At 41.2% G+C, this 21751-nt stretch overlaps 1 protein-coding gene across 1 annotated transcript in view; it reads left to right on the forward strand.

Annotated features, from left to right (window-relative positions):
- The first annotated feature begins 201 nt into the window (after positions 1-201).
- Positions 202-21751, forward strand: part of RAB32 (RAB32, member RAS oncogene family) — a 28496-nt gene continuing 6946 nt past the window's right edge. Inside the window, exon 1 of the mRNA XM_043888413.1 lies at positions 202-628. Within this exon, the coding sequence (XP_043744348.1) occupies positions 376-628 (253 nt within the window). The 5' untranslated portion in view covers positions 202-375. The remainder of the gene's footprint in view (positions 629-21751) is intronic.

Here is a 21751-nt window from a genome sequence, read left to right on the forward strand (position 1 = left end):
GCTACCCTCCGCGGCCACCAGGGGGCGGCCGAGCTCGGCGCCGCCGCGAGAAGGGGACGCCCGGGGAGAGGAAGTGCCGCGAGTTCTGGCCCGGCCCGCGCAGAGCGCAGGCGGCGGCGAGCTGCGGCCTCTCGCCCGGGCCTCCCCCGCCAGGCCAGTCCCCCCCGGCCTTTCCCCGCCCCGCGCGGGCTGCCAGCGGCGGCGGGTTCCGGGTCCTGTGACCCGTCAGGCGGCGCGGCGGGAAGGGCGGCCGGTCTCGGAGAAAAGTTTCGACGGCCGACGGGGCTCTCGGGGCGCCGCGGGGAGGGCGCGGCCGGGCGTGGCCCCCGAGCTCGCCGAGAGCGGCCGGAGGGCGGAGCGGGGTCCGGGGCGCTCATGGCGGGCGGCGGAGCCGGGGACCCGGGCCGGGGGGCGGCCGCCGCCGCGGCGCCGCCGGAGACCAGCGAGCACCTCTTCAAGGTGCTGGTCATCGGCGAACTCGGCGTGGGCAAGACCAGCATCATCAAGCGCTACGTCCACCAGCTCTTCTCCCAGCACTACCGGGCCACCATCGGGGTGGACTTCGCCCTCAAGGTCCTCAACTGGGACAGCAGGACGCTGGTGCGCCTGCAGCTGTGGGACATCGCGGGTAAGCGGGTGGCCGGAGCCGGGGACGTGCGGGGAGCCCGAGGCGGGCGGGCGGCGGCCTCCGGTCAGGGGGCGCCCGCGGGGTTTCCCCGCCGTCGGAAGCCTCGGGGATGCGGCGGGGGGGGCGGGGCGGCAGCCCTCGGCCTCCGTGCTTCTTTCTCCGTCCTCTGCCAGGACTTGCCTGCCCGAGTAAGTTTAAAAGAAAGGGACGAAACCACCTGGAATGATGGAAGGGGATGTTGGACTCCAGGGGGAATCAGCACAGTGGAACAGGCGATGGTAGTCGAAGAATTTAAAAGCAGAACAGGATAAATAAATGCGTAGAGAAACTAACCCTGGTTAGACGCCTCAGCTCGGTGTGTGGAAAGCGCTGGTGTTTTTAAGAGATCGGAGGCCCTCTGCTTTGGAGCTCTCATCTGACCAGAGGTGAGAAAGCCACGGAGGCTTTCCCCGAAGTTTTCATTCTGAATCTTGACGAGGACGAGGGAGGGGAAGGGGCTGGCTCCTCTCATTCGCTTTAACATTTTACAGATAAGAACAGAGGTTCAGAGTGGTTGAACGACTTACCCAAAGTTACAGTCCTAGTTAGGGACACCCCCAAACTAGAAACCAGGGTTTCTTTTCAGAAGGGTTTTCATCTTCATCATCCACCTTGAGTCTGAGACCCTTCCTTGGGACCGAAACCCCATTCTTTGTACGTCGTGCCCGCATTTCTAGGGGAGGCCACCCAGGCAAAGATTGGGGAAAACTTCTCTTGAAACCTTATGCTCCTCTTCCCCGCCCCCCCTCCGTGAACCAACACCTAGCCCCACTCCTGCCTCCCCACACCCAATGTGTAATATTATTTCCCTGGCATTTCCCAATGCTTTCCATTGTCATTTTGGAGCATAGTACCCCTGTGTGAGGAGGGTACAGATTCTCCTTACTCTAATGTATGAAAACTTGAACTCTGGCTGGTATGGTGGGTTGGATGTGTGCATTTAATAAGCCATTAACTTTGGGAAAGTTGAAATATGGAAGAGGTACCAGGAATTACCCTGTTCAGTCATTATGGGTGTTACATTCAGTCTGCCTTCGAGATGGGGGCATGTTCAGGGTCAAAGAGCCCATCCTTCATCCTCCACTTGTATGACTGAAGCCTGTTAAAGGTGTGGTCACCCAACTGGTGAAGAGTCAGGGACCCAGGTCTGTCTGCTGGGTAGTGCTCTTTTCATCAACAGCTTATTACATATGAGATGATATTGAAGAAATATCACATATATACTCATTTATTTAAGACGAGGCTTCTCTACCTCCGATAGGAAAATAAAGTGATGTATGTCATCTCTAAGAAAGGGGGATAGTCAGCCTTTGGGCTCAGCTTGTTTTTTTGTTTTTTTCTTTTTTTTCGGTTACAGAAAACCAAATGTTCGTTTGAAAAGTTTTGAAAAGTCATCTTTTGAAGCCAGAGGCTTCTTTCGAAACACTTCCTGCTTTTTCACAGAGCACTTATGAGTAAGAGTATTGCTCCTTGACAAAGTCGTGGATTCTAAAGGTTGCCTTACCATGTGATAATCATTCTACCGAAATCTTCAGCGTAGCTGTGAATTTCCATGAAGATGATTTTAAATCTCTGCCTAGGAGGATTGTTGAGTTTGCTTTATTCTTCATGTAAAATAGTGTGGTGTTTAGCAATTAAATTGGGATTGGGTCCTTCTGCAGGTAAATAAAATTTTTTTTTATGGCACAGTTGTGTTTTTTTAAGCTTCAAGGAAAAATACTTCTGTTTGGAGACTTGGGAAAGCAGAAGCATGAGTTAGAGTTTTCTTCCCCTTTTTCATCCTGCTTAACCAGACCTGTTTTACCAGGAGGGGAACGTATTCAGTTTCTACCAGACTCTGGTACATATCGGCCTAGGTGGAATTTTCTTGCAGTTTTGCCTAAATGCAAAGCTTGAGCCTTTCCAGGAAGGAAAGCAGACCTTTCAGAATCTCCAAAAGGGATTCCATCCAGCAGGTACACACCAACAATTAACAAGATTAGAGGTAAACTTATGAGATGATTGGAAATTATAAGGTTCATCTTTTAAATAAGGTTTTCAGTATTTAAGGAAACGAAGAGCAAAAAATAATGTGGCTTTAACTTAAGGTTTAGGGAGCTCTATCATTAACTCTATCATTAGCAAACCAAGGTTTGGTTTGAATATTTGAGCTACTAGTGAATCCTGGCTCATACCATTTGAATTAAGTAGTCATGATGTAATGGAGGCAAAGTGAAGGTCACTCCAAATAGTTCCCCATGGCTAAACATATTTGCCTTGTGTAGCAACAAAGTTGATTTGTATTTAATTCTCAAAGGGGGAAGGTATTCCTTGATTGCAAAATAGTAGGTGGAGTTAGCCACTCGACATGACTAACTTAAGGTGTGCTGTTATTACTGGTTAGACTTTTGTTGCTGCTTTAGAAGTGGGAAAGGTGTAAAGAAATTCTGTCAGGTCTCTATACTTGAAAGCTCTGGCAAGCATAACAGGCTGGAATTACCCTAATGTTTTCTGTAAATGTAGCCAAGCAGTTTAAGCTAAACTCTTCAAATTGAGAACCATAGTGACTCATGGATACAGGCCTTATAAATCCTCATTACATCAAATGAATGCAGCTTTAAAGTACAGATGCAATTTAACACAATTTTGTGTTAGGCAGTTCCTTTCTTTTACTTCATATCTGCTTTGAGACTGCTGCTCAACACATTACTGAGATATACTGAAATATTGAAGTCTTTGATAAGATTCTAAAGAGAAAGTTTAATAAATGTATACTAAATTAGGATGCAATATCTGATCTTCCTTTTAACATGTATTATAGATGAATTGAGTATTTGGCTCACTACTTATTATAAGCTTATTAGCAACTGTAGAATTTTCCAAGTAGATTGAATGGTTGGTCTAGGCTAAATCTTTTTTTTTTTTTTTTAAAGCTTGTCCATTTAGATCTAGTATAATTTAGTCTGCATGCATTCATTGCAGTGATTTGCTTTTATAGGGAAGGCAAAATTTTATCTCTACCTTCTTAGAACTTTCAGCTGGTCCTGAGAATTAAGTTAATGTAAGACAGATTAATAGCTGAAATTTATTTGACAGTGAAAGTCACTCAGTCATGTCCGACTCTTTGTGACCCTTTGGGCTATGTAGTCCATGGCATTCTTCAGATGAGAATACTGGAGTGGGTAGCCTATCCCTTCTCCAGCAGATCTTCCCAACCCAGAAATCGAACTGAGGTCTCCTGCATTGCAGGCGAATTCTCTACCAACTGAGCTATCAGGGAAGCTTTATGTAACACAGGAGCCCTCATAAGGAAAGGAAGAACCCCCAAAAGTACAAAAATATAAATGCTTTTATACTAGGTTGAACAAAGGCAGCTATAGAAAAATAACCAAACTCTGTAGGATACTAAAGGAAGATAAGAGCTATTTTAACAAGATCTGCTTCTGCAGAATTCTCTCTGTTTGATCATCTCTGGTGATGAGCACAGTTCCTTCCTTCCTTCCTTATTGGGGAGGACATCTTTCACATGGGAGTTTTATCTCCTGATTTAAGGAAGAAGAAAGGGAGGTTGGAGTACCCATCTTGCCCTTGTTTTTCAAGTGCCCTTAGTTCAAATAATACTTTTGCCATAGTGGCATTAGAATAGGCAGGGAGCCTATTCTACCACTCTTCAGTTTTTAGTATCAAAATTTCTTTATAAAAATCTGAGTAAAAAAAAGAAAAAATCTGAGTATACTCCTTTGGGCCAGAGAACAAATCAGAAACAATGTACTCTGAAATTCACGTAAATATGATTTATCAGAGCATAAAATTCATGCTTGGAAGACCTTATAAGTTATATAAACCATACTTAGATTGACTTTTGAGCCATACTTAGATTCACTTTCGAGTTTTTTGATTCCCATCTGAAAATAAAATGTGGATCTTGTCTTCTTTGTTCTCTCTCGCATATTGCCAATTGCTGTAACTAGTGGTCTCTTCTTGTTTTCTTTGATAATGCTCCAACTCTTCATGAGCAAGAGCCTGGAATATTATCTCATGCTTTCTTGACCTTCAGAGTGAATCAGTCAAGGATTGTTCATGTTCAAATATGAAGAAGCAGTTCTTTGAGGAATTAGTCTCTGTTATATGTAGTCTCTTAGTCCTGCAGTTACTTTCTTAGGGCTTATTGTGGGTCAGTTACTTAATAATTCATTTAAAAGGATTGAAATAAAGTCTTTATTACATCTGACTTGTACAGTCTTGCCATCTTCAGCCTTATTCTGGCTCAGTTTTGTGCTGAATTCCAAGCAAAGCCTACTATCCCATTTTACATCTGCAAATCTTCCTTACTTCATAAGCCCTGACACAACCTTTGGGTTCCCCGGTCTGGACTGCGCTTTCACAAATGCCCAGACAGGAATTTCAACATAACAGCATATTTGTGTAACTGGCATGAAGAAAATTCCCCTGGTAATGTCGTGCCTGTTGCCTTTCCTTCTTTTGAATATGTTACCATTCTTAATTCCAGGTCAGGTAAAAGTTGCTCAGGTTAGTGGTGCAGAGAGCCAAGTTCTGATAAGAAGTACTAAAATTTGACTTGGCTGCTAGCCATTTGCTTAATCAGCCTATTGTTTGAGTAGGATTAAAGGCTTTTAGAGACCCTATGGTGTAAACCCAGGGAGTTGTGGTAAGCTGACCAAGAAAACACAGGTAATCCATGGCACAGGTCTCATGTCTCTAATAGCAGAGTGGATTTTTGGTAATGTAAGAGTGACATAAACTTTTGTCTAAATTTGCAAATGTTCTGGTCAGCTCTGTTTTGGAGCATGTGACTCATATTTCATACCTATTGTAATCATTACCATCTCTTTATGTCATCGGTCCAGAATTTCTAGTTCTTGTACTTAATTATGAAGCATACTACTTCCCAGGCAGACACTTTTTGATCGGCTGCATCTCTCTCTCTCTCTCTCTCTTTTTTTTTTTTTGGTACATTTTGAAAGACTCTCCAAACTGTCGACTTCTCTGAAGTTAATGAAGCTATTTTATTGGTATTTGGTTGTAGAGCACACCCTGGAAAACAAGGTAATAATTACAGCTGTTTGTCTGGACTACTCTGTGATCCTACAGATTAAACCTGTATGCTATGCATTATTCCAGAGGTGCAGTGTTATTTTCAAATATATCTTAGGAATTTCAGCCTTGTGTGTATATATGGTATTCTGACCTTCCAAAATGGCAACCCACTCCACTGTTCTTGCCTGGAGAATCCCATGGACAGAGGAGCCTGGCTGGCTACAGTCCATCAGGTTGCAGAGTCGGGCTTGACTTAGTGATTTAGCAGCAGCAGCAGCTTCCTGACCTTCCAGCTTTCTTAAGCTTTTGATATGTAAATTTCAATGATTCTTCTTCTTTTTTAAAAGATATTTTTATTGTATAGCCGATTAACAATGTTAGGATAGCTTCTTATTCCCTTTTAACATGTACTCAAGGTTTTGTTTTTATTCAAGTGCAATGAGATCATCATTAAAAGAGACAGTTTGTTACTGATAGTTCCCTATAGGAGGGACCAGGTCAAGCCTTGCGGGACCACACAGGGAAGCACCAGGGTCATTTAGGAGGCAGAAGGAGCTGGGAGAAAGCAGAGCAAGGATTACAGCCTTTTTTGTGATTTTTGAAGAAAGACCTCACAGCATAGGCAAGCTGAGCAAGCTTAGGATTGGATAGTTTGAAAGATTTCAGTTTGCCGAGGGCTATAGGGATGATCCCTCACTGTCTCTGACCTAGACTGCAAGAGCCTGACAAAACAAAGCAAGTAGAGGAGAAGGACTCAGGATTGATTGATTTGCATATTGAAGATATGCTCTCAGCAAGTTGTTTGCTGTAATAACTAGATAACCCTGGGCGGCTGGGGGTGGGGTGGGGTGGGATGGGCAGTCCAGCCCCTCCCCTGGTCTACAAGGCCCCAAGATGTCAAAGTATCATAAAATATATTAAAAAAAAAACCAAAACCTGATGAATACATATTTCTAGGCGCTTATTAAAATGGACTAAGAGATGAGAAAAAGTAATCTTCCAAAGAAAAAAACTTTGAAGGCCTTAGATTTGGAGTCCAAGAATAGCATATCCTCAAAATAGTGAGGATTTCACACTTAATCAACACTTAAGTAGTAGAAAGTGGGCTCAGTCAACAAGTTTAAGTTGCACTGTGGCTGTAGAGATCTTCTCTTGGATGGTGAAACAGTGTTGACTTACGTGAGGAGATTTCTGGAGGTGAGATAAATGATCAAGAAAAAGGTGTTTAGAATTTTATTCAATTATATTTTCAAAAAGAGCTTCTGCACTTTTTACAGTCATGGAGGCTAGAAACGTGTGATTTCTTCACTCTTATTTTGAGAGTGACAAACCACATAAAAATAAATAAATAGCGGTGGTTACTTTAAGGCTTTGTGTTGGTCTTTCTGACAGGAGATCTTACATTCTCTTCTTCCTCATTTTTTTCACTCACTTCTATCCAGATATTTTCCTTAAGCATTTTCTGTAGTGATTTTTGATGGCTTTGAAATTAAGCTAAATATATATTGGATTTTTTGGTGTTTTGTGGTTTTTTTGTTGTTTGTTTGTTTTTTAGTGTGACTGTATGGGACCTGCTCTTTCAGACTCATCTGAGGTGCTTAAATGCATCTTCCTTAGCATCAGCTATAAGCAGAACTGGCTTCATCTGTCAAACATCCCCATAAATCATGGTTCAACAAGAGAAAAGTTAGGTCCCTCACCTAATAAGTCCATTGTTGAGCAGTCCATGGCTGGTGAACAGAACCATTCATTCTTCAGGGACCAAAGCTGACATTTCACCACTCAGCTATTCCCTGATTGTATTCTTTGCCTTTCTGGTCTAGTCGGACATCCATGCCTTGTTGCAAGGACAGCTGGGAAATCTAGGGCTTTTTCTGTTTGTTTTCAAACTGGACACACTGCTTCCCCAAATGAAATTCTGTGAAGGGATACTGAAAAGGCAACTAGCAATACTCCATGCTTAACAAGTCAGAGTTCCTAGAGGGAGGGCCTGGAAGTGTGTAATTTACCAGGCACCACGGGTAGTCTTTCCCAGGTGGCGCTAGTGGTAAAGACCCCACCTGCCAGTGCAGGAGACATAAGAGACACGGGTTTGACCCTGGGTCAGGAAGATCCCCTGGAGAAGGGCATGGCCACCCACTCCAGTCTTCTTGCCTGGAGAATCCCATGGACAGAGGAGCCTGGTGGGCCACAGTCCATGGGGTCACAAAGTATCAGATGCGACTGAGCGCACACAGCGTGGGCGATCTGATCCATGCTCAAGCTGAGAACAGTGGTTCTGTCTTGCCCGTGCTGACTGTTGCCAACAGACCCATCCTCTTACTGCACTCCACTGAACAAGTCTGCTGCTCCCCGGCTTCCTTGACACACACCTTTCCTGGCCCCCAAGTTCCTCCTTATCTCTTTTGCTGTCTCAAGAGGTGATGTAAGGACATAAGATAAATTACACGACAGAGATGGGCCATGTCTTGCTCTCATTGAATGCTGTTCTTAGGAAAAAACCAATATCTCAAACTTCCAAAACTATTCCGACTTTGGACACAAACCAAAAAGATACTTTGATTTTATTCCCCTCTTTAAATTGACTAAAGTCAGATGTTCTTTTTACACTCACCACAGCAGATGTAAATAGTTGAATAAAAACAGACCTTACACTGTGACCTAAATACCACAAAAGCTTGCTCGTCTCTAATTAGCAAAAAGAAAAATCAAGTTTCTGAACTGTTGTGTATCTGGGAATAGGTCATTTTGAAGGCTGCTTATTGAGACTGCTGCTGCCATCTCAAAGGGAGTTTGTTTTTCTTTTGTTTAGGTATTTTTTAACTTTTTTTTTTCTGTGTTCAGTTTTGTTACTCTTTTGCTTGACAGACAGGTTTGATCTCAACCTCAAAAGGTGGTGGCATGGACACAAATGGTACTTTGTACATGATTTAAAGAGCAACTTTGCCTCTTCCCCTATAATGCTTTTTATCCAAGTGGAAATATATTTCCAAATATAAGCATAGAATCTCAGAGGTAGGAAGTTTTGGTAAAAAAAAAAAAAACCCTTCATGTAATCACAGTTAACATTTATGAAAAGCTGCTTTCTAGTCACCGTTTCTCAATTTACTTTTTTTTAAATTGAAGAATAATTGCTTTACAGCACCGTGAATTGTGTTTGTTTCTGCCAATAGCAGCATGAATCAGATCAGTCCAGTTCAGTCTCTCAGCCGTGGCCTACTCTTTGCGACCCCATGGACTGCAGCACACCAGATTTCCTGTCCATCACCAACTCCCGAAGCTTGCTCAAACTCGTGCCCATTGAGTTGGTGATGCCATCCAACCATCTCATTCTCTGTCATTCCCTTCTCCTGCCTTCAGTATTTCCCAGAATCAGGGTCTTTTCCAATGAGTCAGTTCTTCCCATCGGGTGGCCAAAGTATTGGAGTTTCAGCTTCAACATCAGTCCTTCCAATGAATACTCAGGGCTGATTTCTTTTAGAATGGACTGGTTGGATCTCCTTGCAGTCCAAGAGACTCCCAAGAGTCTTCTCCAACACCACAGTTCAAAAGCATCAATTCTTTGGTGCTCAGCTTTTTATATAGTCTGACACTCACATCCATCATGACTAGCTTTGTTCATGGTGATGCTTCCTAAGGCCCGTTGACTTCACACTCCAAGATGTCTGGCTCTAGGTGAGTGATCACACCATTATGGTTATCTGGGCTGTTAGGATCTTCTTTTTGTATAATTCTTCTGTGTATTTTTGCCACCTCTTCTTCATATCTGCTTCTGTTAGGTCCATACCATTTCTGTCCTTTATTGTGCTCATCTTTGCTTGAAATGTTCCCTTGGTATCTCTAATTTTCTTGAAGAGATCTCTAGTCTTCCTCATTCTATTGTTTTCCTCTATTTCTTTGCATTGATCACTGAGAAAGGCTTTCTTATCTCTCCTTGCTATTCTTTGGAAGTAATCATAAGGGATTTGATTTAGTTCATACTAAATGGTCTAGTGGTTTTCCCTACTTTCTTCAGTTTAAGTCTGAATTTGGCAATAAGGAGTTCATGATCTGAGCCACAGTCAGCTCCAGGTCTTGTTTTTGCTGACTGTATAGAGCTTCTCCATCTTCGGCTGCAAAGATATAATCAGTCTGATTTCAGTATTGACCATCTGGTGATGTCCATGTGTAGAGTAGTCTCTTGTGTTGTTGGGAAGAGGGTGTTTGCTCTGACCAATGCATTCTCTTGGCAAAACTCTGTAGGCCTTTGCTCTGCTTCAATTTGTACTCCAAGGCTTGCCTGTTACTCCAGGTATCTCTTAACTTCCTACTTTTGCATTCCAGTCCCCTATGATGAAAAAGATGTCTTTTTTTGGTGTTAGTTCTAGAAGATCTTGTAGGTCTTCATAGAACCATTCAACTTCAGCTTATTTGGCATTAGTGGTCAGGGCATAGACTTAGATTATTGTGATATCGAATGGTTTGCCTCGGAAATGAACAGAGATTTTTCTGTTGTTTTTGAGAATGCACCCATGTACTGCATTTCTGACTCTTTTATTGACTCTGAGGTCTACTCCATTTCTTCTAAGGGATTCTTACCCACAGTAGTAGATATAACGGTCATCCGAATTAAATTTGCCCATTCCAGTCCATTTTAGTTCAGTTCAGTTCAGTTGCTCAGTTGTGTCCCACTCTTTGCGACCCCATGAACTGCAGCACGCCAGGCCTCCCTGTCCATTGCCAACTCCCGGAGTTTACCCAAACTCATGTCCATTGAGTTGATGATGCCATCCAACCATCTTATACTCTGTCGTCCCCCTCTCCTCCTGCCCCCAATCCCTCCCAGCATCAGGGTCTTTTCAAATGAGTCAGCTCTTCGCATCGGGTGGCCAAAGTATTGGAGTTTCAGCTTCAGCATCAGTCCTTCCAGTGAACATTCAGGACTGATTTCCTTTAAGATGGACTTGTTGGATCTCCTTGCAGTCCAAGGGACTCTCAAGAGTCTTCTCCAACACCACAGTTCAAAAGCATTAATTCTTTGGTGCTCAGCTTTCTATATAGTCCAACTCTCACATCCATACATGACTACTGGAAAAACCATAGCCTTGACTAGATGGACTTTGTTGACAAAGTAATGTCTCTGCTTTTTAATACGCTGTCTAGGTTGGTCATAACTTTCCTTCCAAGGAGTAAGCATCTTTTAATTTCATGGCTGCAGTCACCATCTGCAGTGATTTTGGAGCCCAAAAAAATAAAGTCAGCCACTGTTTCCACTGTTTCCCCATCTATTTGCCATGAAGTGAAAGGACCAGATGCCATGATCTCAGTTTTCTGATTTTAGTTCACTGATTCCTACAGTGTCGATGTTCAGTCTTACCATCTCCTGTTTGACCACTTGCAATTTACCTTGATTCATGGACCTAACATTCCAGATTCCTGTGCAATATTGTTCTTTACAGCTTCGGACTTTACTTCCATCACCAGTAACATCCACAACTGGGCGTTGTTTTCACTTCGTCTCAGGCCCATCTTTCTTTCTGGAGGTATTTTTCCACTCTTCTCTAGTAGTACATTGAGCACCTACCGACCTGGGGAGTTCAGCTTTCAGGGTCAGGTACAGGTATACACATGTCGCCGCCCTCCTGAATCCCCCTCCCGTCTACCTCCCAACCCCACCCTTCTAGGTTGTCACATAGCACTAGGCTGAGCTCCCTATGTCAGACAGCACATTCCCACTTGCTGTGTGTTTTACATACGTTAACATATATGTTTCTGGGGAAATTACTGTTGAGTAAAGTGAGACTCAGGAAGGTTAAGGGATTTCCCCAAGGCCTATACACCTGTAACTTGCAGTTAGGGCATGAATCCAGATGTTTCTGATCGCAAAGGTTTCATGGTCATGTTATAGTATCTCTCTTTCTGCTTTACACATGATAGAAAAGAAAACCAGATGAATCATTATGTAAAATCACATGAATGACTCCTTTTACCTTCTTCATGGTACAATATTAATAGGAAATTCAGTACATATCAAATCCAGCCTCACATGGTGCTAATTTGATGCATTAGCTTTTAGACTTGTTTTATTTGATTTGTTTTATAGAAAATTATGTAAACCAGTGTGGGGGGAATAGGTTTTTAGTTACATTGTTTTCTTGGTCAATATTATGGTAGTTTTTTAATGTAAGGAAATTTTTTTTTTCTTTTAACAATGCCTATAATTTTAGCATGTTAAATATTTAAGTGTAATTCTGGGGCACATTTATAAGGGCTTTATAAAGTAGTAGTATAAAAAGTCATTAAATATATACCCTAAAAATGACAAAACCTATGTAACTATGAATTGTAGCTTCTTACATATAAAACCTAAGACCTATTATGACATCACCATATTATCTATATCAAGCTATAAAAAATTTTAGTGGCTAGATAAATATCTTTCTAAAACCAGTGACTGGACTTATATTTTGGCTGGATCTTGGTGTATTACCCACCAACCACACAAGCGTGTTAAAAATGCTTCATCTCTGAAATGCATACTGAACTTTAAGGATATGTTTTTAAAGAACTTTATATGCACTCACTAGAAACTACATTTTTGCCCAGTCACCTTAAGCAAGAACATGTAGCTCAATAATTCTTGTTGTTTGTTGTTTAGTTGCCAAGTCATGTCCAACCCTTTTGCAACCCCATGGACTGTAGCCCATGCTCCTCTGTCCATGGGATTTCCCAGGCAAGATACTGAATGCGTTGCCTTTCCATTCTCCAAGCAAGAACACTGGATGGGAGGGATGGATGGATCTTCCCGCCCCAGGTATCTAACCCTATGTTACCTGCATTGGCAGGTGGATTCTTTACCTCTGAGCCACCTGGGAAGCCCAATAATTCTTAATGGGTGGGAAAGGATACGCATTTATACTTGGAAAGCTAAGCACTGATTGTCTTATTGCTCTGATTTATTTTTCATTGTGTGACTTATATTTTGAATTTCAAATAACATTTAGAGATATTTCGATTTTTTGGCAAATGGGCACATGAACATAAAATTTTGAGACAAACATTAAAAAATAGTGATTAAAACCATAGAGAGAGCATCTCTGGCCTGTATTTCTGATAAATGTTCAAAATGCAGTATTTTACTTTCAAATCTGAGAGCAAATATTTCCCTTTAGAAAATCTGCCTACACTAAAAAGAGAGAAGGCAAGCCATTTTGTGGTTTTCTTTTCCTTGATTAGAATACATGTTCTTGGAAATGTATTAAGTTGTCTCAACTCCTTCTCAAAGTCATTAGTGTTGGGTACTCCAGATATTGGGGAAGCATTTTAATCCTTTTGCCAACATGTGTACCTTACAGGTCATCATCCATTAGAATATGTATTACCAAGTTGTGCATCTTTAAATGTCTTTGAGCCTAGATGACTAGTACTATGCTCTTTTTCCCCCTTTCTCATTGCCAAGATATCTAGCTATAATCAGGGTTCCTTCCGCTAGAGAAGGAAGGATAACACATTTTAGGAGCCATTGGAATATTCAGGCAATATGCCCACAGCAATATGGTGGAAAAAGCCTGTCCCTAGTATCAGCCTAGCTAATGAACTCAGCAGTGAGGCATGTCCTTAGCTGCTGTGGTCAGGCACTCAGGGTCACAGAGCAAGCCCGTAACTTTTGTGGCAGCGTTGTGTGTCCTTGGGGAGTGTCTTTCCCAGGCTCATGCTACTTTGGATCTATCTGGAGACACGGGGCCATGGGGAAGAATGTATAGTCCAGAAAATGCTTGGCTACCAGATCAGGCAGCACATTGGATAACACATCAACCTAAGGCACTTGAGTAATGTTGTCTTGCTGAGATTTTATTTTCTCATCTTTAAAATAAGGGAGGATGGATGAGGTAATCTGGAGCGTCATCTTCTAGTTTATAATCTTGTCTGTTAGAGTATCAGAAAAGTGGCCCCTCTCCTTCCTGTAAGAGGAGATTACAGCTCTGGTCTAGGAAGGTGGTGTTTGTTGCTCAGAGTTCTCCCCACCGCATCTGAACTACCGCTACAGACCATGTAAGAGGAAGATCGCCCAGGTTCCGCTGAGTTTCCATATTGCTGTGCACTTTAACTCTACACACACACACACACACACACGTGCGCGCGCGCGAAACAAGGCCCATGCAGCTGTCTTTATATTTAATAACTGCATACTTTCTCCTCTAACTGGTCTGCTTCCATCACAGGACACAATCCAGGAGCATTCATCCTGGCAGAAATGTCCTGCTTTTATTTATGTGCTTGTGGAAAGAAGAGTCCTAGAATAATAAAAATTTCTTAGACTAAACTTAAAATGGTTGATTGGCTGCCCCTCAGAGTACTTTTTTTTTTTTTCTTTTCCAAAATTAAAAAAAAAAAAATGTTAAGATTCCATGGATTCTAGTTTGCGTATGACAGTCTTACCCATGGTTTGATCCTTTAGCCCTTTTCTGAAGCTAGGAAGGGCTGGCTTCTGCAGTGCTGTAAAAGGGGAAGTAGAATGCGTGTTTCTCCTGGTGATGACTCAGTGCTTCTGAGAAACTGCCTCCAGCAGTTAAAGCTTAGCCTTTTAGTCCATGGATGGTGAGCATGGCTCTGCCTAGGCTGGCTGCCCCCAGGGGCATGCAAACTGAAAGTCACAGCATGGAAATAAATAAAGTTTATGAAGATACTATATTTTCATAGTATAAGCATTTGGAAGGCATTTTTTGATAATGTATCTTTCAAAAAGACTAGTAAGATTAGCTTACTTCAGTGAATGACATCCCCTTGTTGAATACCATAATATGCTCTTTGTATCTCTGATTACACCTAACACATCGTGACATCACTTGGTTTCTTTCCTCAGATAGACTGAGATTCTTAGGATCCTAGTCATTGTTTCACCCGTGTCTAGCACAGTGCCTGGTATATAGGAGGAACCTAATACATATTTTCTAGTTGAGATCAAATCTAGCTATAAGAGGTAAAAAGATATTTGGGAGTTGCACCAGTCAAGATAGGCTAGGTTGTGGTGGGGGGCCAGCAGCATTAAAATGAGGAAGATCCCCTGGAGGAGGGCATGGCAACCCACTCCAGTACTCCTGCCTGGAGAATCCTGTGGACAGGGGAGCCTGGCGGGCTACAGTCCATGAGGTCACAAAGAGTCGGACATGACTGAGTGACTGACACATTTCACACTTTCTACATGTCCTTAGTAGGGAGCAGAAGTGGCGGGATGGTGATGAATTTGAGGGTGGTTTTTCATTGGAGCCCTTTGAAGACCCAGGCTAACAGAGGCCCTACCGTCTGATACCGTCACCCCAAAGTAGGGGTAACCTTGCTGCCACCCGACAAGTGATTCTGCTGGGCAGGGACACTTCTGTCCATGTTCCGTGAACACAGCTGGTTTAGTCGGGGCAGGACAGTGTGGTCCTCCCTGTATTCAAAAGTGGAGGAAAATGGATTATTCGTGAACATTAGTTGTGTTTTCCACTGGACTCTTTTGTTTTAGATAGTAATAAGGGAATAGCTAAAATTACCCAAGGAGCAGTCATAACAAAGATACAGGCTGCAATTCTTATTCTTGTAGGAAAGTTTATTTTCCAGCTTAACAACCGAAAGAGCTTAGCAACCCTGTGCATTTAAACCTTTAAAACAACAAAGCTAAATCTAAGTTTCACCTTGTTCGATTTTTGGAGAATAGTTCCATTAATTTTATGTTAAGATTATTATTCTAAATGAACTTTTATCTTTCGTCACTCCGTAGTTCAATGACACGTGTTTTAGAAACTTTTGTTTTTCACTTGTTTTTACCAGTTCAGGAAAATCTCTGAAGCACTTTTGAATTTTTCAAAAAAGAGATTATGAACCCAGTATAGTAGGAAGTATATTTTCCTTATTCTTTTGGAGAATAAGCTACTCCCATAAATGCATGGGCTTGGCCTTTTGTTGGTGGGTCATTTACATTTGACCCCCATTGCTGTCTTCTGGATTTGGTGATTGCAGAATTGTCAGAAAATCATTATAACATTAAAATTATAGCATAGTTTCCTGATACATAGCATAGAATTCTGATATTCTAAAATATCAGAAGTGAGAGCTTGGAGGAACTTTGATGATCTCTAAAGGTCTGTAAAGACAGTTGGCTGATTTAAACAGACAACATTATTTCCTGGGGTAGCTTGACTATCGGGTGCTTGATATTTGATTCTCTAGGATGGTTGTACTTTTCTCAAGTTTATTTTCCTTTGCAAACCATTTTCACCACTTTGAGGTAAAACACTTACCTACCTAATAATTTAAGGCTTTGCCATGTGTGAAAGCGAACGCATTAGTTGCTCAGTCGTGTCTAACTCTTTGCATACCATGGACTGTAGCCTGCCAGGCTCCTCTGTCCATGGGATTCTCCAGGCAAGAATACTGGAGTGGATTGCCAGTTCCTCCTCCAAGAGATCTTCCTGACCTAGGGATCGAACTCGCGTCTTCTGCATTGGCAGGCATATTCCTTACCTCTGATCCACCAGGGAAGCACAGTGATAGTCCTTAGCTAGTATTTATTCAGTGCTCACTTATGGACCTGGCGTTTTACACTCTTTGAACTTGAAGTATAACCTACATACAAAGAAGTTAAGGGTGTACCTTCATGAATTTTATATACTACTCCTAATAAAGGTATAGACTGTCCCTAAACCCTTAGCACAGAAATCATTAAACTATTTTTGTAAAGTTCCTGATTGTAATTATTTTAAGCTTTGTGAGCCATTTACTCTCTATTGCAACAACTCAACTCCACCATTATAGAATGAAATCAGGTATATAATATGTAAATAGATGAGGGTGATATTCCAATAAAACTTTATTTAGCTGAGTTCTGCCAAACTCAGCCCAAAATATACTCCCAGGCAGGCATTTTACATTTAACTTCCCGGTGACCATATACAGTATATACGGTAGGTATTTTTTATAGCTTTATTGTGATATAGTTGACATAGAGTAAACTGTACAATTTTATAAGTTTTACACTTGGGAAATATCACCATAGTCAAGATTGTAAGCATTTTTTATCATTTGAAATGTAATTTATCTAATCCATTCCCCGCCCTTGTCCAACATAATCAACTGATCTGCTTTCTCTTACTGTATTACTATAGTTTCTAATTTTTTGGTATTTGGTGTAAGTAGACTCACAGTATTACCTCCTCCTCCTCTGGCCTGGTTATTTTGACTCAGCATAATTATTTTGAGATTCTTCCATATTGTTACATTAATTCATAATTTGTTCCTTTCCTTTTTATTGTTGAGTTGTGGTCCATTGTATGAACATACCATAATTTATTCATTACTATGTGAATAGACATTTGGGTTGCTTCCAGTTTGGGGCTATTAAAAATGAAGCTCCTCTGGGCAGTCATGAGCATGCCTTTGTATAGATGTGTGCCTTCATTTTGTTAGCAAATACCTAGGAGTAGGATAACTTGGTTGTGTGCTAGATATATGCTTACATTTTTGAGAAAGTATCAAATTGTTTTCCAACATGGTTACACTATTTTTAAGTATTATTCTTACCAGCTATGTATGAGAGCTCCAGTTGCTCCACAACTTCAGCAGCACTTGGTATAGTCAGACTTTTTCATTATAGCCTTTCTTGTGGGTATAAAGGATCAGCTCAATTGTGGTTTAAACCCAATGACTAATAATTTTGAGCATCATTTCTTTTGCTTATTTATCATATAAATTCTTTGGTAAAGTATTTTAATGTTTTGCTTATTCTATCAAATTCTTTTTTGTTCTCTTATTTTGGAGTTCTGAGAATTCTGTATATTCTAAGTATGTTTTTTAAATCAGATATAATATATATGTACTTTTTTTCCTCCCAGTTTGTGCCTTTACTTTTCATTTGCTCAACAGTGTTATTGTTGTTCAGCCTGCTCAGTCCTGACTTACTCTTTGCGACCACGGACTGCAGCACGTCAGGCTTCCTGTCCTTCACCATCTCCCAGAGTTTGCTCAAACTCACGTCCATTGAGTTGGTGATGCCATCCAACCATCTCATCCTCTGTTGCCCTCTTCTCCTACTGGCCTCAATTTTTCCCAGCATCAGGGTCTTTTCCAATGAGTTGGCTTTTCACATCAGGTGGCAAAGTATTAGAGTTTCAGCTTCAGCATCAGTTCTTCTCTTTCTGCCATTAGAGTGGTATCATCTGCGAATCTGAGGTTATTGATATTTCTCCCAGCAATCTTGATTCTAGCTTGTGATTCATCCAGCCCAGCATTTCAGTGAATATTCAGAGTTGATTTCCTTTAGGATTGACGGTTTGATCTCCTTGCAGTCCAAGGGACTCTCAGGTGTCTTCTCTAGTACCACAATTCGAAAGCATCAATTCTTCGACACTCAGCTTTCTTTATGGTCCAAATCTCACATCTGTACATGACGACCAGTAAAACCAACAAAGGTCCATCTAGTCAAAGCTATGGTTTTTCCAGTAGTCATGTACGGATGTGAGAATTGGACTACAAAGAAAGCTGAGCACTGAAGAATTGATGCTTTTGAACTGTAGTATTAGAGAAGACTCGTGCGAGTTGCTTGGATTGCAAGGAGATCCAACCAGTCCATCATAAAGGAAATCAGTCCCGAATATTCACTGAAAGGACTGATGCTGAAGCTGAAACTCCAATACTTTGGCCACCTGATGTGAGGAACTGACTCATTGGAATAGACCCTGATTCTGGGAACGATTCAAGGTAGGAGGAGAAGGGGACACCAGAGGATGAGATGGTTGGATGGCATCACCAACTCAATGGACATGTGTTTTAGTTAGATCTGGGAGTTGGTGATGAAGAGGGAAGCCTGGTGTGCTGTGGTCCATGGTGTGGCAAAGAGTCAGACATGACTGAGCAACTGAACTGAACTGGTAAAACCATAACTTTGACTATATGGACCCTTGTTGGCAAAATTATGTCTCTGCTTTTTAATACACTGTCTAGGTTTGTCATAGATTTCTTCCAAGGAGCAAGTGCCTTTTAATTTCATGGCTGCAGTCACTGTCTGCAGTGATTTTTGGAGCCCAGGAATATAAAGTCTGTCACTATTTCTACTTTTTTCCCCATCTATTTGCCATGAAGTGATGGGACTGAATGCTATGATCTTAATTTTTTGAATATTGAGTTTTAAGCCAGCTTTTTCACTCTCCTCTTTCACTTTCATCAAGAGGCTCTTTAGCCTTCTTCTCTTTCTGCCATTAGAGTGGTATCATCTGCGAATCTGAGGTTATTGATATTTCTCCCAGCAATCTTGATTCTAGCTTGTGATTCATCCAGCCCAGCATTTCACATGATGCACTCTGCATATAAGTTAAATAAGAAGCATAACAGTATACAGCCTTGACATACTCCTTTCCCAATTTGGAACCAGTCCATTGTTCCATGTCCGGTTCTAACTATTGCTTCTTGTCCAGCATACAGGTTTCTCAAGAGGCAGGTAAGGTAGTCTGGTATTCCCATTGCTTTAAGGATTTCCCACAGTTTGTGTGATCCACACAGTTAAAGGCTTTACCATAGTCAATGAAGCAGATGTTTTTCTGTTTGCTTCTTCTATGATACAACTGATATTGGCAATTTGATCTCTGGTTCCTCTGCCTTTTCTAAATCCAATTTGTACACTTAGAATTTCTTGGTTCACATACTGCTGAAGCCCAACTTGAAAGATTTTTAGCATTACCTTGCTAGCATGTGAAATGTGCCCAATTGTGCAATAATTGAAACATTCATTGGCATGGCTTTTCTTTGGAATTGGAATGAAAACTGACCTTTTCCAGTCCTGTGGCCACTGCTGAGTTTTCCAAATTTGCTGACATATTGACTGCAGCAGTTTGATAGCATCATCTCTTAGGATTTGAAATAACTCAGCTGGAATTCCATCGTCTCCACTAGCTTTGGTTGTATTTGGGCTTCCCTGGTGTCTCAGTTGGTAAAGAATCTGCCTGCAATGAAGGAGACCCAGGTTTGATCTCTGGGTCAGGAAGATCCCCGGGAGAAGGGAATGGCCACCCACTCCAGTATTCTTGCCTGGAGAATTCCATGGACAGAGGAGCCTGGCAGGCTACAATCCATGGGATCACAGAGTCAGACAAAACTGAGTGACTAACATTATTCTGTTAGGTCATTGCTGTTTCTGTCCTTTACGTTGCCCATCTTATCTTTACATGAAATGCTTAACAGTGTAATTGGCACCGTTTAGATTTGTCATATATGGTGGTGTTAGAAAGTGCACTCTCTGCTGTGAGAATGTCAGGAAGGATTGAATCCTGGCCCTGGAACTGGAATAGGTATTTTAAGTCACAAGATCCTCCTCAAAAATGCCTTGTCTCATACATTTCTTGTTTTCTTATGGTTTAGCCAGAAATTTTATATGAATACAAACTTGAATGTTCACTAACACAGTTGGTAAAAAGAAATATTTGGAGAGGGAATTTATAGATGATTCTAGAAACAAAAGTCACTAGAGCTCAATAGTTCTTCATAACTTCTGGATTTCTATATACGTTTGTTAGTTTGGCACCTTACCCTCTTCTAAATTAAAGGGGAGCCCAAAGGAATGTTTTCATATAATTATGTAATTATCTTGTTATCTGGACTAAGTTAGCAGTACTAATTTCTCTTATTGCTGTAGTCGTTTAATATAAAATAATTAAAATTGAGAAAAATCAAAATCATTGGTAGTGTGTGCTCTCTGTTTGAAATTAGGTACACTTTAATGCATCTGCGCAGTGTTTACAATATGGTGATACTGACCTTGAATGGCTGGTCTATTCTCTGCCAGCATGCCTTGTGTGATAATTAAATGTATGTTAATGGAAAAGGATACAACATGAACTTTTTATAAATGTCAGCATTGTGAGCAAATAAACTAAATAGTTGGCTAGTCAGATTTACATCACTAATAATATATGAACACGATAATGAGATTTCTCATGTGACTGTTCGTTATAACAAAATTTGGAACTCTGAGCTAGCACAATACAGCTTCAGATAAGCCCCTCTGGGGAGCAGTCATAAACTAAATGAACTCTATTTATCCATTTAAGCTTGACTATTGCATTCTTCTTCAATTATTCCATTAATAATATCTTAAAAATGTATGATGGCATAGAATTTGGAGGGGAAAAATGATTAATTTAGGAGACAGCTTTGCTTTCTTTACTACCAGTAAAATTATATAAAAGCTTGTTTTTCATTGTATGTTTTTTTTTTCTTTTTTTTTTTTAAATATTTATTTATTTATATCACTGCAACCAGTCCTATTCAAGGCAGGCATGACTTGGTAGTTGCCAGTAGCATGTGGGATTTAGTTCCCCAGCCAGGGATTGAACCTGCATAGCCCCCATTGCAAGGCAGGTTCTTAACCGCTGGACCATCAGGGAAGTACCCTCATTGTATGTTTTAATAGGAAAATGTTCCATCATAGCATATGCTTTTATCATTAGACAAAGAGTTCTAAATCTTAGATTTGTAGTTTTTGCAGTCATTTCCCCTTAGCACTGTAGTCAGTAATTTGCCCACTAAAGGTAAGAGCTTTAGAAGTCAGGGCAGCTGCAGGATAGGTCAGAATGACTGGCGTGTTTCCACACACATATGGGAGTCAGGAGATCCAGTCTTAGTCCCATCTTCTTTAATTGGAGCTGTTGGAGTCCTGGCCAAGCAGCCTTTGCATGTTTTTCTATCTGTTAGATGAAGAAAAGAATTCTTCCTAAGTCAATATCAGATAGTAAGTGAATGCTTTGCCAAGACCTATATGGTATGTTTAATGGTAGATTTTTTTCCCAAAAAAGTGTTTAACCTGTTAAGCTGTTTTAAAAGTACAATGATATCCAAAGAGCTCTGTAGTTGATCCTTCTTTTAGCAACACAGTTGTACCACGTTTTACTAAAATAGTGGGTTTGCACATCTACCTTCTTAGAGGAGAGCAGTCTTGGCATTTCGAGTCAAAAGTGAGAAAGTGGCATTTACATATATATATACTATCCTGTGTTAAAAAGATGGCTAGAGAGAGGGGGGAGGGGGGATCGGGATGGG

Source organism: Cervus elaphus, chromosome 26, assembly GCF_910594005.1.
Source record: "Cervus elaphus chromosome 26, mCerEla1.1, whole genome shotgun sequence".
NCBI lineage: Eukaryota > Metazoa > Chordata > Mammalia > Artiodactyla > Cervidae > Cervus > Cervus elaphus.